This window comes from Trichosurus vulpecula, chromosome 6, assembly GCF_011100635.1.
Source record: "Trichosurus vulpecula isolate mTriVul1 chromosome 6, mTriVul1.pri, whole genome shotgun sequence".
NCBI classification, from domain to species: Eukaryota; Metazoa; Chordata; class Mammalia; order Diprotodontia; family Phalangeridae; genus Trichosurus; species Trichosurus vulpecula.
The window spans coordinates 256,748,238-256,766,681 of NC_050578.1; the positions used below are offsets into that span (position 1 = coordinate 256,748,238).

The 18,444-nt window shown below is 44.9% G+C and overlaps 1 protein-coding gene across 1 annotated transcript; it reads left to right on the forward strand.

The window, feature by feature from the left end:
- Positions 1 to 933: 933 nt before the first annotated feature.
- Positions 934 to 15,306, forward strand: PRDM11 (PR/SET domain 11; the record flags this gene model as incomplete). Its single annotated transcript, XM_036764091.1, is given in 3 exon segments — positions 934 to 1,117; positions 9,107 to 9,748; positions 13,117 to 15,306. Coding segments are annotated over 3 exon segments (2,991 nt in total), but the record flags the coding sequence as incomplete, so codon positions are not given.
- Between the last annotated feature and the right edge of the window lie 3,138 nt (positions 15,307 to 18,444).

The window sequence follows — 18,444 nt, forward strand, 5'->3', positions numbered from 1 at the left end:
GGCATGGAGGACAGCCTATGCAAATGCATAGAGGTGGGAGATGAGATACCCAGTATTCCAGTTTGTCCATGATATGAAGAAATGTAACATGCGATGACCCCGGAAAGGGCTATTGGAGCTTTAAATGCCAAGCTGATAAATATGTATTTAGTCCTAAAGGCAATAGAGAGCCATTAAAGATTCATGGGCAGAGGAATTAGATGGTGAAACAACTTTTGGCAACGGTGTGGAGGATGAATGGAAGGGGCAGAGACTAGAAATCAAGAATTCAGTTATGAAGCCATTAAAGTAGTTGAGGCAAGAGGTGATGAAGGCTTGAGCCAGAGGAGCGGCCTTTAAGTTACAAAAAGGCGATAGGTGTGAAAGAGGTTGAGATAGAATTGACTGGACTTGATAAGTGATTAGATATTGATAGCGAAGCTGAAGGAAGTCAGAAATGACCCTCTTGAATCTAGACAACCAGAAGGATGATAATTCCCTCAACAGAAAAGGGGCATTTTGGAGGGGAATGGGTTTCAGATAGAAGACAATGAGTTCCATTTTGAACCTGTTGAGGTCGAGATGTCTACAAGAGAAATAATTGAATTATACACCGGGCACTCACTGATAGGGGCCTGGAGCTCAGGGAGCTCTAGAAGGGACCAGACAGATAGCCTAATCCAATCCTCTCGTTTTATAGATGAGAACATTGAGATTCAGGATAACCCTGAATTACTTAGAGTTACCCAGGGTTAGGTAATCCTAACACTAAGTGACTTATCCACAGTCACAGAGGCAGACCTGGGATTTGAACCCATGTCCTCCAGCCCCTATCCTACTGTTCTTTGCCTTTGCCTCTATGTGAATATGTCTGTATATGGGGATGCACACGTGGGGATATGTCAAGGACCTGTTGCTTGAGCTCATGCCATTTTAACCTTGTTCCCCAGATATGTGATCATTTCACGAGAGGAGAGAGAGCAAAATCTGATGGCCTTCCAGCACAGTGAGAAGATCTACTTCCGAGTGTGCCGTGATATCCGACCTGGGGAGCGATTACGAGTCTGGTACAGTGAGGATTACATGAAACGTCTGCACAGCATGTCCCAGGAAACAATCCAGCGCAACCTGACCAGAGGTGAGCTTTTCCTTCCCCATGGACCCCATCCCTGCCCCCATTGCGGTGGCACCTCTGACCCTCCTTCCTGGTTAATAGAGTAGTACCTAACTGAGGACTCTAAGTAAGGAGTTCCAGTCTTCTTCACAGTTTTCACTAACAATATGCTGCTCAGATTGCCACTATCTTTGGGGTGAAGGGAAGGGAAAAACTAATACATTTCTCATAGAAAACTTGTTGGGAATTTTTTTTAAAAAAGAGAAAGGATAAATGGAACCAGGTGAGATTTTAAATTTTTTTGGTTAGACATTTGCAAGAGCCCACCTTTATAGATATCCTTCTCTGGGTAACCAGAGGAACAGAGACCCTGATCACATATTCAAGAGCATTAGAAAGGGAGGAATGGAAGCTCAGAGTCAGGGGAAGAGGCAAAGGACCTCATTAGGACCTATTTCTCCATCTCAGATTAAGGCCAAATCCCTACTACTCCCATGCTTTATGGGTTGCTTGCTGAGCTAATGGCTCCCTCTTCTTCCTGTCCAAAATGTATCATCGATGGAAGGTGGAAAAAGTTATGTAAATAAATTTTGGAGGTCCGGAGGGAGTAAGGGCAATAGGTCACTGTCTATGTGCATACTACTGAAAAGAACAGATTAGAAAGTCCTCCTCACAACAACTTCAGCCAATTTTGGGCTTGCTGGTCAACCATGAAAGCCAAATTCTTTACAGTATCACCTTCAAACTAACTCCATAGTCTTCTTAGTCCCATGGAATTTACCTAGAGTACATTTGGTCTAACTGAAACCCATATGGGATAAGGTCAAACTCACTAGATCATGAACCTGACATCTGACAGAAGTGTGGAGAAGATGGGAAGGGATGGAAATGACCCATTGAAATTAATTTTTTTAAAAGAAAAAAAATCAAAATTACCAACTATCACAACTGTTAACATGTGAAATAGACTGCTTTAGGAGGTAGTGAGTTCTCCATCACTGGAGGTCATCAAAGTGAAGGTTCTTGTTCAGGTACAGGTTGGACTAAATGAACTCAGAGGTCCCTTTCAGCTTTAAAATTCTGGAATTCCATTAAGAATGCAGTAGCTACATGACTTGGTAAAAGGTGTCTCATGACTCAGTGGGCACTGGGAAGGGAAGTTCTAGCTAAGCTCATTTCTTGACTGCTCTAGATATTGGGTTTGGGGATGTTAGCACTTTCTTGGTGAACATTTCCTCAGTGTGGTTTCAATCTGACCTTTGGGGAGACCTGAATATTGTCATAGAGCTTCTATTAAACATCAGCCATGCACTGGGAGCTATGCAATGGAATGAAGTTGTCTCTGAAGGCAGCATGGGGCCAGAAGAAAAGGAAGCGAGGAGAAGTCTTGTCTGGGGCCATCAAAGTTTCAACTCTTGATTTCAGCTTCCTTGGATTCCCCCAGGAGTGTTGATATTGTCTTTTTGGTTTTTTCCCAGTGCCTTTTCAAATGCCCATCATTGTCAGGGGAGGCTGAGAGGCGTGAGGGGAAGGTTTGTTTAAGAGAGTGAGCGATAGGGAACCATTTGGAAGAGAGCTTTGGTAGAAGGCGATCCCAAGGCACACATGGGAAAAGGGATGAAGACAAGAAAGGATGTGCAAGATGATGTTCCTGCCCTGGGGAAAGCAACAAGAGAGAGGAAGAGAACCACAAGCTTTGGCCTATGAAGGAATAGGCTGCCTCAGGTGGTAGTGAGGGCCCTATCAATCGAGATCTTCACCAAAAGGAAAGAGAAAGAGATGCAGAGAAACGATGAAAAAATTGATGATCTTGGACTGAAAGCCCAGAAGCATTGATATATTCAACTTTTTGGACCAGAGTGTGGTGGGCATGTGTGTGTATGTGTGTGTGTGTGTGTGTGTGTTTGACAAAGTTCTCCTTCTCCTGGATGTGCCCACTGTAGGATGCAGAGATTTCCATGGAGGTGATGTGACTCGCTAAAGATCACACAGAGAATTAGTGACTGAACATGTTTTGAGGATGTTCACGCTCATGGGCCTGCCCCTTCATTTCACTTCAATTTAATAATCATTTATTAAATACTGGATTTGGAATCCTTTTACCTCCTTCTCTTAAGGGTCTGCTTAGAAGGATACAACAGCTCAGGTTTCTTAGAAATGAGGCTGGCGGAGGCCAGGTACCCCATGGCCAGAGACCCAACTATCTGTCAGTGACCTTTCATCAGTGTGGCATAGTGGAAAGACTGTTGACTTTGGTCTAAGAGGTCCTTGATGTGAATGCCTCCTCAACTCTTCGCCAACTGCATGACCTAGACTATGCGACTCATCTTCCGTGGTCTTCAATTTCCTCATTTCTAAAATAAGAGGATAGGATTAGATAACTTGTAAGGTCTTTCCAGCTCTAAGCTTCTGTCTTATCCATCAGAAAACTGTAGATGTTCATTGTTGTCTGGACTATGTCAAGGGATGTTTTTCTCTGCAGATGTTTAGGAAAAGGAGACCTCTGTGACACATGACAGGGGAAGTTGCAAAGAGGCTGATTTGGGCTCAGTATAAGAAAGGAATTCCTAACTATTTGAGCTTCCCAGCACTAAAATGAGCGAGCTCAAGAAGGAGTGAGTTCCCTGTCACTGAAAGGCTTCAACCTCAACCTATATGACCACATTGAAGCTATTGTCAGGGATTATGTAAAAGAATTTCCTCCTTGAGTATGCATTGGATTAGGTGACTTCTGAGGTCCCAGAATAGCAGAACCAGAAGGGACCTTTCAGATTATCTTTTTTAACACTTTCATTTTATCGATGAGCAAAGAATAGAGGCCTAGGATGGGAAAATGGCTGGCCCAAGGTCACTCAGCTCAGTGGCTAAACTAAGATTTGACCTGATTCCTCTTTCCACTTTCCTTCCTGACTCTAAGATTCTGTTGGTTTATTGTGGGGTTTTCAAGTCTTCCTACAAACCAAGGGATGTATTCCATGATCACAGTGGTCTTAATCCTCAGGCTGAAGGGAACCCTCAAGATGTAGACCCATCCTGGGAATAGAGAGAAGCAGGGTTCAGTACTGGTGAGTTGTTATCCATGCTTTCCAACAGCACTAACAGATGGTAATTCTAAAATGAGACACATAGACTACATGGCTCGTGAGGTCCCTTCTTTCCCTAGAGCTATGATCTTATGGCAAAAAAGGAGCTACAAAAAAGAGAAAGAAAGGAAAGCCCCTGGTTTTTAGGGGCCTCATAGAAGCAGGTGTTTCTTCTGGCCCATAAGCAGGGAATGTTGAAAGTTATGAGGAGGTTTGCTATGCCTCTTCTTCCTCCCCTGACTCAGTTTCCCCCATGGCTCAGGAGGTGTAGAGGTGAAGGAGTCACTCAAGCATGTGAGAAGATTTAAGAAAATAAGAATCTTATCTTTTAAACACTGTATCTCCTTTCTAGTTCCCCTTATCTATGTGGCCCCAGAGAAAGCTCCCTGGATTTGGAACCAGAGGACCTAATTTAAATCTTTACTCTGCCTTTTAAAATGAGTATGAACTTGGACTTCTCACTCCTCACCTCTGGGCTACAGTCCCTTTACCTATAAGATGAGGGAGGTGGCCTTGGTCAAGACTTCTTAACTTGGGGGTCCATGAACTTGTTTTAAAAAAAAGATATTTTGATAACTATTTCAATAGAATCTATTTCATTTGTGATCCTATGTCTTTCACTTTAAAACATTCAAAAGATGTGATTCTGAGGAGTCCATAGGTTTCAGCAGATAATTGCCAAGGGGGACCAGGATACAGAAAAGGTTAAGGACTCCTGGATTAGAAGATCTATAAGGTCCATTTTATAGGCAGTGACGCAGAGCCATACTGCATAGAGCCCTGGGCCTGGAGTCAGGAAGACTCATCTTCCTGAGTTCAAATCTGGCCTCAGACACTTACTAGCTGGGTGACTCTGGGCAAGTCACTTAACCCGGTTGGCCTCAGTTTCCTCATCTGGAAAATGAGCTGGAGAAGGAAATGACAAACCACTTCAATATCTTTGCCAAGAAAACCCCAAATGGGGTCACAAAGAGTCAGACATAACTGAACAACTGAAACAAAGGTCCATTCCAGCACTAATGTTCTGTGATTCTGTGAAGCATGGTTTTAGAGGCAAGGGAGAAGGCGACACATCTTCTTATACATACAGGGTGTCCCCAGAATCTTAGTGCAGTTTTAGTATTTAGTGGCTTTAAAGTGCATTATGACTATCAGGACAATTATTCTGTGTGTGTGTGTGTATACACATCTATATGCATATATACATATACACAAATATACATGCATATATACATCCACACACATATCTATAGCAATCTGTATGTGTGTTTATATTATAGACAGACATCCATACACACATGTACACCAGCACCCAGGACTCAGGCAGCTAGATTTCTGTAGGACCCTGGAGAGCACCCAGGCTCTCTTTTGTTAAGAGCAGCTTTGGTATCGATTTAATGTCTTTGGCTGCCAGGAATGTTAGAAACGCCTTCTCTTAGAGTGTGGTATAATAGAAAATACATTGGATTAGAAGTCAGATGACTGACAATAGGATTGAAGCCCCATAAGGGCAATGGTGGTTTTTGTCTTTTGATCCCTGGTGCCTAATGCTGGGCCTGACATATGAGTCTTTCATAAGTTCTTGGTTTGGTTTTTAAATAAATGCATATTAACTGATTGTCCTGAGTTCAAATCTTGAGTTCAAAAACAGCTCTGCTGCTTATTAGCGATACCTCAGTTTTGTCATCTGTAGAACAGGGATGAAAAAGTTTACTTTCTCTGAGTCTGTTTTCTAATTTGTAAAGTGGGGATAATAACAATTTCTGTGAGTCTCAGTTTCTTGATCTGTAAAATGAGGGCAAAATGAGGATTCCCAAGGTTCCTCCTACCTACAAATTCTATGCCATTACTCTTACTTGTATACATCTCACCAGAAATTAGCATAGTGCCTAGCACATAGTAAGTGCTTAATAAATGATACTATCTATCTGTCTGTCTATCCATCTATCCATGCATATATCATCTATTTATCTACCCATCTGTCTATCCATATACCTATCCATCTATCATTCTATCCAACTATTAATCTACCTGTCATCTATCTGCCTTTCTGTCATCTATCCCTATTTATCTTTCTATTAACTATCTTTCTATCTATCCAAATATACAGCCATCTATCTATCTATCTATCTATCTATCTATCTATCTATCTATCTATCTGTCTGTCTGTCTGTCTGTCTGTCCGTCTATCCAACCATACAGCTAGCTAGCTAGCTAACTGTCTTTATAACCTCAGGTTTATGGTGTAGCTTCAAATTGAACGAATCACTAATTAAGATGGGCTAATGCCCATGCCCATTTCGAGGGTACTTTAATGCTTGTCCATATTATCTCATTCGAGCCTCATGACAACCCCTTGAGATCAGTACTATAGGTATTATATCCATATTTTACAAAGGAGAAGACAGAGAACCAGAGAAGGCAACTTGTCCATGTTCCCATAGCTAGGCAGCAACAGGGCCACATTTCCTGACTCTTAATTGATTAAACCTTTTCCCCACTGCTGCCTCTTCTTTGATCCCCAAAGGGCCCAGGCCCTTCCCCCGCAAGCCCACTGAGAACTAAGGCACCCAGGATGCCACAGTGTGATTGGAAAGCTGACACTTTGTAGTGTCTCCTTTGCCTCCCTCCTTCTAGGGGACATGGAACCATGGGTACCCTTAAAAAAGAGTGACTCAGCCTAAGCTAATACTGTGGTGGGAAGGTCACCCTGTGTCAGGAGCACAGAAAAGAAATCATTTCAAAACTAGAAGAGACATGGAAAGGGGAATGCCTTTTGAATTTTCAAGTGAGGAAATGCAGCTTTATTTATTTATTTAGGACTTTGGGGGTCAATGTCACTTTCTCCTTCAGTTGCTGAATCTTCCTGGCCACCTTGGAGTGTGTTTTCCTATACAATGACAGATTTAAAGTTGGACAGGACCTTAGAGAACCTGGAATCTTAGATACAGAACTGTAAGGAACCTCACAGGTCATCTAGTCTAGTTTGCTCACTTTACAGGAGAGGAAACCGAGGCCCAGAGTGATTAAGTTATGGCCAAGGTCTAATAGGTAGTCAGGATCAGAGGCAGAATTTGAACCTAGATCCTCTGACTACCAAGCCATTTCTCTTCTCACTACACCATGCTGCCTGTTCAATCTAATCCAACCTCATTATCTTGTGTATGGGGAAACAAAGGTCCATCAGGAGGCAGTGACTTACCCAGAGTCACTCAGTCAGTAACACCAGAATCTGACCCTAGTGCACTTTTTTGTGAAATACACTGTCTCTTATCCTGCATTTTCTCCTACTGTCTCGAATGGGAGGTTCAAGTCAGTCCAACCTGCACTTATTATGTACCTACTATGTGCTAGGCATTGTGCTAGGTAAGGACAAAAGTGAAATGGTCCCTCAAAGAGCTTACATTCTTTTCCAGGGGAAGAGACATAAACACAGATAAGTAAATTCAAGATATACCCAGAATTTCACAGATTGAGAGCTTACAAGGGGCCTCAGAGGCCAACTGGCCCACCCCTTCATTTTACAGAGAGGAAAACTGAGGCCAAGCATGTTCGATTTCTTGCTAGATCCTTTGGCTCCAAACCTACCATTCTTTCCTTCATTACCACACTATCTCTAAGGTAACTTCTCTGTCTCTGTCTCTCTGTCTCTCTGTTACTCTCTCTCCCTCCCTCCCTCCCTCCCTCTCTCTCTCTCTCTCTCTCTCTCTCTCTCTCTCTCTCTCTCTGTGTGTGTGTGTGTGTGTGTGTGTGTGTGTGTGTGTGTGTGTGTGTTCTGAGGAAGGGTTTTGTTGGGAAGAACACTAAAGCTATGGGGATGAGAAAAACCTTGCTTGCTTTTATATCATCCAGTTTCTTTAATCAAGAAAAAGATTCTAGGTCTAGCTGTGGAAGGGACCTTAGAGATCTTCTAGTTCAACTCCCTCATTTTACAGATGAGAGAACTGAGGCACAGTGGGCTTAAGTGGCTCAAAGTCACAAGGGTAGTAAGTGTCTAAGGTAGGATTTGAACCCAGGTCCTCTGACTTCAGAAACAGTGTTTCATTTGTTTTGCTTTCCCACTAGAGAAGGGTTTATAGGGAAAGTCTCATTGCAAAATAGATTTTCTTGGAATGGGGAACAGGGAAGTCAGTGACTCATGAAAAATGCCAATTCCAACATTTTATGTGCCTGACACCTTTTACCAAGTTGAAGCTGTCATCCTCAGGTTGTTAGGAGTGAAGGCAGGAGGAGAGAGGAAGGAGGAGTCCTTGGGAAGTGGGGGGAGTGATGAGTGACTTCCCTTGGCTGGCCTTGGTCCTCCCGCCATCTTGGCTAGGTGAGTCTTCTTTCTCTAGGGTCCCAGGGATGGCAGGGATCATAAATGTTGTTCAAGTTTTTCCCTTTTCAATGAATGAATGAATGACTCATGAGGTCTTGGGATTTAGAGCTGGAAGGTACCTTAGAACTCACCTCTCATTTTACAGAGTGAGGAAACTGAGGCCCAGGGGAGGAAGTGACTTATCCAAACCAAATTATCGATTGAGATGATATACCTTTGCCAATCTTAAGGCACCATATAAATGCTAGCTATTGATTACCAGTATTATTATTATTATTATTATTATTACTGTTATTGTCGATATAATTATTACCTTTGATTCAGTGGGTAGTAAGTAGAAGAGCCAAGATTTGAACCCATGTCTGCTGACTCCAGTTCTGGAGTTCATTCTATTACAGCACAATGCTTTGCCCATAAGACTTCAATCTTCACACCTGCTCCTAGGGCCCTCCATTCATTATCCTCTGGGTGACCCACCTGTCATTTGGGGTAGGATCTGGAAGCCAGCACCAGCCACGGGTGGCCAGAGGATAGTGGTGCTGAGCTGGCTTGGTGTTTCCGATTTGATCTTTTCTCCCCACCTCCTCACACCCTGGTTTTCCTTCCTAGGAGATAAAAAGCTGCAGCGAGAGAAGCCTGAGAAGGCCCTGGATCACCAGGAGGACCTTCGAGGCCCTCTTCAGCTCACGGTCTTGAGGCATGGCAAGAGCGCCTACAAGCGTGGCTTTGATGAGGTGGATGCCCACCCTCCGCCCAAGAAGAAAAAGATTGACCTCATCTTCAAGGATGTTTTGGAGGCCTCACTGGAGACTTCAAAGATAGAGGAGCACCCTCTGGCCCCAGGCACCCCCCTTGTCCTCAGGAAAGCTCCCAAGTTCCACGTAGAAGATGTGTACGATCAGTGTGGGATGGCCGTACCCCACGGACCCCAGGACCTCTCCAGGAACCAGGGGGAGAAGGAGTGGAAGGCTCCCCAAGGTGCTTCCTATGGGCCCTCCAAAGACTCAAGCTTGCTGGAGGATGAGGAGGAAGAACCTTCATCGTTCAAGGCAGACAGCCCAGCTGAGGCCTCCCTCGCATCTGACCCTCATGAGCTCCCCACCACCTCCTTCTGCCCTAACTGTATCCGCCTCAAAAAGAAGATACGAGAGCTCCAGGCAGAACTGGACATGCTCAAGTCCGGGAAGCTGCCCGAGCCCCCTCTGCTGCCACCCCAGGTACCGGAGCTCCCCGAGTTTTCAGACCCCACAGGTGAGTTGACCTGGTTGAGATGATGACTAGAGGGAGGAACACACAGTAGGCAGTGCAGAGAGTGGCCAGAAATGCCACTGCTTGAACCCTCCAAGGGGAGATGTGGTGTGTCCAAAGCCAGGGCAGGCCTTGGGCAGAGGGCATCCATGGCCTCAGGGTGGGAAGGGTCCCACAGACCTATGCTATGTTCCAGGGGGTGGGCTGCTCCAGGACTTTCCATTGTACCCCCACCCCGTGTCAATAAAGCAAGTTCCACCACAGGAAGGGGGTGTGTGCTGTGTTCTTGACCTCTTTGTGGTGGAACCCATTGGAGGGTATTCCAGAGCCTGGCCTCCGAGTCTATCCAGTCTCTATTGCCAATTTGACTGTGCCCAAGCTTGGAGAGGGAGCTGAAATTGGGAGGAGTGGGGTGGTATTCAGACAGTGGAAAGACATGTTGCCTTGTCTCTTAACCTACATCAATCCAGCCAATATTAAGTGCCTGCTATGTGCAGGAGGAAATATAAATAAGGAGTAGTCCCTACGCAGCTAGGTGGCACCATAGTGGATAAAGCACTGGGCTTGGAATCAGGAAGATATCTTCATGAGTTCAAATCCAGCCTCAGACACTTACTAGCTCTGTGACCCTGGGCAAGTCACTTCACCTTGTTTGCCTCAGTTTCCTCATCTATAAAATGGGGATAAAGATAGCACCCACTTCCCAGGCTTGTTGTGAGGATAAAATGAGATATTTGTAAAACACTTTGCAAATGTTAAAGTGATCTATCAATGCTACTTATTAGTAGTAATAGAACATACCATCTAGTCCTGTGGTTCCCAGCCTTTGGAATATATGTGGACCCATTTCTAACATTAGCTGCCTGATAGTGGCTATCCTCTTAGTATCTATTGATCGAAGGAAAAAATTCCTGATCTCTGACAAAATCTTACTGTGAATCTAGACCTGATATTTGTCTGCTTGACAAACTGAGAATGATGAAAGGTTAAATCTCTCATGACTAGGGATAGAGGAAAAATGTGTAGCTAGAAACAGGATAGAAGAGATCACAAATGGCCAAGATCGACAGACTTAATAACATAAAAACTTTTTAAAGGTTTTGCATAATTAAAATCAGTGTTGATAACATCAAAAAGAAAGATAGAGAATGGGTTTTAAAAAACACCTTTCAAATAAATATCTCTGACAAAAGTTGAATGTTTAAAACTAAAAGGAAATTGACAAAATTCTAGAAGATAGAAATAAATGTGTATTTTTTAATCACATATACATGGACATGTTGATACATATGTGTATACATACACATACATATACCTCTGCATCTACAGATAGAATAGCAGTAGATAGATATATGAGACATATTTATTTGGTTGTAGAAGCTATGTTTGCTATTTATGCATTTGTGAAGCCTTCTCAAAACCCCAGAGATTGAGATGGAGTTATTTAATATGGGACTGTGACCTGACAATGCTGCTCCCAAGGGAACTGTCTGACCCTTGTCCCTAACTTCCCCCCATCTTCTCACCTTCAATCGTTCTCCCAGTGACCAGAAGGACAGACTGTCCTTGGGTGGTAAGTTGCAGAGCCTCTGGTAGCCACAGTTCCATGAACCTGCTTCTTCCTCTTGACCACCTTTATCTGTTAGGCCTGGCTGGCCATGCAGGTGAAGCTATCAGGGGTACTGACTTACTACCCGATAGTGTAATCAATCAGTCAGCAAGTATTCACCAAGTGTCTACTGTGTACTGGATATTGGGGATAAAAGGATGGAAATAAAGCAGGCCTTGCTCTCTGGAAGCCTATATTTATTGAGGAGACAACGTATACACATATGTGTGCAGTATATTCAGAATGTTGGTTTTTCGATTGGACCTGTGATGTCAAAAGTGTAGGGAATTCCCAATGCAGAAACTGCCTCTATCAATGCAGATTGATACGCATTCCGCATTTTATTAACTAATATTAATTAATTTATTATTTATTAATCTTAGAGAATTACCAATGGCAACGAGAGGTTCCATGAGTCACCTGGGGTCACACAGCCGATACATGTCAGAGGCGGCCTTCAACCCAGGTCTTCTGGTTCTAAAGCTAAATATCAGTCCCCTATGCTACACTGTCAAGATATTTTAAAATAAATACAAGGTCACCTGTGGGAAGGATGATGGAATGGTAGGTGGGGATGAGACATTAGCTAGAAATCTCATTGCGCCCTTATGTGACAACTGTCTCCAGGTCTGTTGGCTATTGACATAGTGGGGAACAGTGACCCAGATCACCCAGAAGTCATTGCTCCATTTCATGAATGCCTTCTCTGATTCCTTGCATTGGCATCCAGTTTGCCTTACTGAATTACTCAAAGTACATATAGAATATAATATTGGCTATTATAATAATAGCACATTCCTTCTCTCAGTCCTACTTCAATGTCTCATCACACTAGAGAAGTGAGTCTGGACTGTCAAAGGCTAGGACATACGGATTTAGCTCTGACAAAGTCTTCGAAGCTGGGCCCAGGGACCGATGGTGTGTGTCTGTCCTCCGAGGACCAACCCTGCTTACTACAGGTTCATCTCCAGGCTGGCCTCTGGGTAATAGGTTACCTTGTTATGGTCACTTGACAGTAATAGGCAGAAAAGTATTCCTTAAGGCAGGGAGGGCTTGTGATCTGCAGAAACTGCAACTCTTTGTAATGCTCAGGAACCTAATGCCTTATGAATTCCTAAGCCTTTTCTTTACAGCAGCTCTGAGAGGTGAGTGGTACACATCCTTATCACCCCCATTTTACAAGTGAGGATGTTGAGGCCTAGAGAGGGCAAGGGACTTAAGTCTCACTGCCTAGGAAATGCTATTAGCTGTCAAAGCCAAAATATTGGAAGTTTATTTGCATTTCAAGATCATTCCCTGACTCTGGGTGAGGGGAGGCAGTGCAGGAACATGCTGGGTGGTGGGAGCTAACCAGGTTGCCCTGGAAGGTGGATGATCGACATGGGTTACTAGTGTTCTCGGTAAATCAGATCCCCTACTAATAGGGAAATATATTTTGCAGGACTTGACATGTATAATTGATATCATGTTGTTTGCTTTCTCATTGAGTGGGGGGAGGAGAGTTCAAAATTTTCAAAGATTAAAATTAAAATATTTAAAACATGTAATTTGGAATGTAATGTAATTTGGAAATATTTAACAAAATAAATAAAAATAATTTTAAGATAAACAAAATTAAATTAAATCCCTTAGAAATGGGACCCAAAAGTGAAGCATTAACTTGTTTGATACAGTACAGCCCTTGGAAAATAAGGCGTCAACTTTAGAAGATCCCATGTCCTTTCCAACAGGGCATAAACTTCCCTTTCCGTTTCTCTTTCAGCCTCAGAGAGCGTGGTCTCCGTCCCAACCATGCTGGAGGACGATGACCAGGAGGTGGACTCAGCCGATGAGTCCGTCTCCAACGAGATGATCACGGCAACAGATGAGCCTTCAAAGATGTCCTCCGCCACAGGACGCCGGATCCGGCGCTTCAAGCAGGAGTGGCTGAAGAAGTTCTGGTTCCTACGGTACTCCCCCACGCTCAACGAGATGTGGTGTCACGTGTGCCGCCAGTACACGGTGCAGTCTTCACGGACCTCGGCCTTCATCATTGGCTCCAAACAGTTCAAGATCCACACCATCAAGCTCCACAGCCAAAGCAACCTTCATAAGAAATGCCTGCAGCTCTACAAGCTCCGGATGCACCCTGAAAAGACAGAGGAGATGTGCCGGAACATGACTCTGCTGTTCAATACTGCCTATCACCTGGCCCTGGAGGGCAGGCCTTACTTTGATTTCCGGCCCTTGGCAGAATTGTTGAGGAAGTGTGAGCTCAAAGTGGTGGACCAATATATGAATGAAGGAGACTGCCAAATTCTGATTCACCACATCGCCAGGGCTCTGCGGGAAGACCTGGTAGAGCGCATCCGTCAGTCGCCATTTCTTAGCATCATCCTGGATGGGCAGAGCGATGACGTGTTGGCCGACACCGTGGCCGTCTATGTCCAATACACCAGTAGTGATGGGCCCCCTGCTACAGAATTCCTGTCCTTACAGGAGCTGGGGTTCTCAACCACAGATAGTTATCTCCAAGCATTAGATCGGGCATTCTCTTCCTTGGGCATCAGGCTGCAGGATGAAAAGCCAACCATTGGCTTGGGTGTGGATGGGGCCAACATCACAGCCAGTTTGCGTGCCAGCATGTTTATGACGATCAGGAAGACGTTGCCCTGGCTACTCTGTTTGCCCTTCATGGTACACCGGCCCCACCTGGAAATCTTGGATGCTATCAGTGGAAAGGAGCTCCCTTGCCTGGAGGAGCTTGAGAATAACCTGAAACAGCTCTTGAGCTTCTATCGCTATTCGCCCCGCCTGATGTGTGAGCTTCGTCTAACAGCCTCTACTCTTTGTGAGGAGACGGAGTTCCTGGGAGATATCCGGGCCGTGAGGTGGATCATCGGGGAGCAAAACGTTCTCAATGCACTAATCAAGGACTACCTGGAAGTGGTTGCCCACCTCAAGGACGTCAGTGGGCAAACGCAACGCGCCGACGCATCTGCCATTGCTCTGGCCCTGCTCCAGTTTCTCATGGACTACCAGTCAATCAAGCTGATTTACTTCTTACTAGATGTGATCGCTGTGCTTTCCCGCCTGGCCTACATCTTCCAGGGCGAATACCTCCTCGTGTCCCAGGTGGACGACAAGATCGAGGAAGCCATCCAGGAGATCAGTCGGCTGGCCGACTCTCCTGGGGAGTATCTGCAAGAGTTTGAGGAGAATTTCCGAGAGAGCTTCAATGGTGTTGCTGTGAAGAACCTGCGGGTAGCTGAGGCCAAATTCCAGTCCATCCGGGAGAAGATCTGCCAGAAGACCCAGGTCATCTTGGCCCAGAGGTTTGATTCCCGTAGCCGGACCTTTGTGAAAGCCTGCCAGGTGTTTGACCTGGCAGCCTGGCCCAGGAGCACCGAGGAGCTCATGAGTTACGGGAAAGAGGACATGGTCCAGATCTTTGACCATCTGGAAGCCATCCCATCGTTCTCCAGAGAGATCTGCCGAGAGGGGATGGACCCGAGGGGAAGCTTGTTGATGGAGTGGCGGGAACTCAAGGCTGACTACTACACCAAAAATGGTTTCAAAGACCTGATCAGCCACATCTGCAAGTACAAACAGAGATTTCCCCTATTGAATAAAATCATCCAGATCCTTAAGGTCCTCCCCACCTCTACAGCCTGTTGTGAGAAAGGCCGGGTCGCCCTCCAGCGAGTGCGTAAAAACAACCGCTCCCGCCTGACCTTGGAACAGCTCAGTGACCTTTTGACAATTGCTGTAAATGGACCCCCCATTGCCAATTTTGATGCCAAGAGGGCACTGGATAGCTGGTTCGAGGAGAAGTCTGGCAATAGTTACACACTGTCTGCTGAAGTCCTCAGTAGGATGTCTGCCCTGGACCAGAAGCCAATGCTTCCAAGCATGGACCACGGGTCAGAGTTTTACTCGGATCTTTAGGAAGTCATTGCCTCAGATTTTACCAAGCTGTTGAATAATTTTTTTTAAAAAAAATATCTATACTCCTAAGCTTTGATATATTATATAAATATATATATTATATATATATATAAACCCACACTGAAAATTTTAAAAAAATTAAGGAGACATGCATCTGACTGAAGCTACTTAGAGTTTTCAGAATGGGATGATGTCGAACACTTTCCTCTTATCTACAAAACTTGGCAGCTGCAATATCCATGGCAATTCACTCTTACTCATCATGGCCCATGCTGAGGGCCACTGGGGTTCCAATCTAACAATCAACCAACAGTATAAGCTAAAATGACGGGTCTCTGTCAACCACCTCTCTGGTAGCTCACCTCATGTATGTTTTCTTGTTTGGGTTTTTGGTATTATTTTGTTTGTTTGTTTGTTTTTTGGTTCCTCTGGTTGGTCAGAGGTGTTGTTGTTCATTTGTCTGTATGTTTGTTTTGGGGGAAGGTGGCTTTGTTCACTGGTTCTGGCCCAGTTGGAGTTGGGTTTCTTGTTTCTGATGGCAATTTGTAAAATGGAGTGTTCTCTCCCTTCTCCTTCCTCCATTTACTTCAATTTAGGAATCCGCTTCCTGAGTTTATTTTTCTCACTGTCTTAGAAGCATAAGTGTCAGTCAAATCGTGACACCTTTCATCCAGCCCCTCCTCCCCAGTTCCTGCTGATGGGAGGAGGAGGAAAACCAAGCGGTTCATCTCCCCTTGCTCCCCACCTGGTCTCCACCCAGGGACCCCTCAGTACGTGGTCTATCGGTGGCAATAGACGATGGGGTTTGAAGCAGGTAGAAGAGAGGATGAACCTTTTGCCTTTCTGTTGTGATGTCCTAGGGCATAAGACAGTAACACTTCTTTCAGTTCCAGGCCCTTGGGAACAGTCAACAAGCCTCCAGATTCAGACCTAAAACGAGGCAAAGATTTGGGGCTGAAAATAAGAAAATGACAACAACAAAAAGATTCTAATTATTTATATTCTCTAGGCATAAATTGTTGTGTTGGGGGTGGGATGGTATTGTTATTATTATTTCGTATAGAGTCACAGAATACCCTGCTCTTAGCAGGGGCTATCAATGCAAGGTGAATCCTGGGTTAGTCATATCGGAGACTTCCTGGATGTTCACTCCTTCTCTTGTGACCAAGGTGATCACACAGTCAGTCCACAACCTGGCAGGAAGCTGGATGCTTTGTCTATCCCTGTGAAATCTTTCTTCTTTGAAGGGTAAAAATGTCCTAAAGAGAATGGAAAAAAAGCAAAAAGTGGGACAGGCCTCTCAGTGAATTAGCCTACACACAGCCACATTTATACAGTTGCACACATGGTCACACATTTGCACTTTCACAATGCACATACCCGGACACACAAACATGCACATGGTCCCACACATGCTTACATGCTTAGATGTGGGTCCAAGTAAAGCATACCTGAATACATACAAATGCATAGTTTCACACACACACACACACACACACACACATGCAACACAAACACACCAGACACACCAACAAATGAAAATGTCATAAGCTTTAGAAATAGCCACTTACCTGCCCTTGAAGACAAGTACCAATTTAGACCAAGGAAGTCTAAATTCAGGCTATTTCATTCATTTGCTACCACTGTACCTCCTAAGGGAGTCAAAAATAATCGTGTGGGCTGATAAATTTTTGTACTTATTTATAAGGATGACATATATGTGTATTTAAATCAAAATCCAATTCCTATAGTGTGGACACAGGTCCATTTTGTTGGGTGGGGGTGGGAACCGTTCACACACTTCACACACCTCATCCTAGGCAGCAGAATGGGTCAGATGGATAACAGCATGGTCGGGTCACCAGCGTCCTCATCCTGGCTTGTTGAGAAACACCAGAGCTGGGAAGGTTTCCTCCTTTACTTTCTCCTATCTCAGAGGACCTGGTCCCTTACCAGAAGCTGGCCATCTAGAACCTGTAGTGTAGACGTCATCAACACTGAACCTTTCACACTCTCCCTTCCCTGTCCTTCCACTCTCTCCTGTTCCCACCTCCATCCCTCATCCCCCTTGGTCTTGGTGCTAAGAGAACTCTAGAACCATTGCTGCTAGTCGATAGCTTTTCATTATATAAATATATTATATATTATATATTATATATATTATTTTTGAAACTTTTTTTGTTTGTTTGTTTTCAACAGTGATGTAGCATGTTGTCAAAATCCGGTCTCTCCCACTTACTTGTTTCACTGCCGGGCCTCATAAGCTGCCTTCCACAATGAAATAAAATTACCCTGCCTGGCTCTCACTCAGCATCCCCCTACTGCTCCCTACCCTTGCACCCTCCCCCACCCTAAGCTAGGTGGGAGGTGGGCAGGACTTGTACCTAAGGACCCAAGCACTTCCTGCCTTACCCTCAAAGAGTAGGCCCACTGACCTGGCTTTGAACTGACCCCTGACTCCTCTGCATTCATCATGTAGGCATGGTGATGGGAGGCAGTAGTAACGTCATGAAAAGAGCACTAAATTTAGAGCCAGGGGACCCAGGTTCAAATCCTGGCTCTCTCACTTACTCCCTTTGTTACCTTGAGTGAGTCACTCACTCCTGGCCTCCTCCTCTGTCCAGTGTTGGAGTCTGTGGCCTCAGTGGTCCCTCCTAGCTCTAGGTCTTTACCCAAGTAGGGTACTACTGGAAGGCACTGGACTGGAGCCTCCCTCTTTCCCTTTGCTTCCCTACCTGGACTACACTCAGATCCACAAGCATATCTGTCAGTAAGATTTCCATTGAGGCAGCTTGGGAAGGCTGGACAAGACAGGGAGGAATGTGTGAGTGCAGGGCTAGACTTCAATAAGATTAGTGCCAAGGCAGCCCCAAAGCAAGGGACTCTAGGCCAACTGGCCCCATGCACCTTTTTCTAGCCCGTCCCACAGGATTGGTATTCTCTTACTCATGCGTAACCACTCAATGTAGAATCGGGAGGGGAGGTTCCATGTGCTGGCCTCAGGGACTAACCTTTTGAGGCTTAGCCCTAGCCTCTGGTCCTGGACAGGTGGACACAGATGTGGCCCCAGAGCTCTTTGGTCAGCTTTCCGTCCTAAGTCCCCTCTCAATGGCCTTCTGGCCTCCGGAAAAGTACACTAGCAAGGAACTCCAAACTTGTCCTC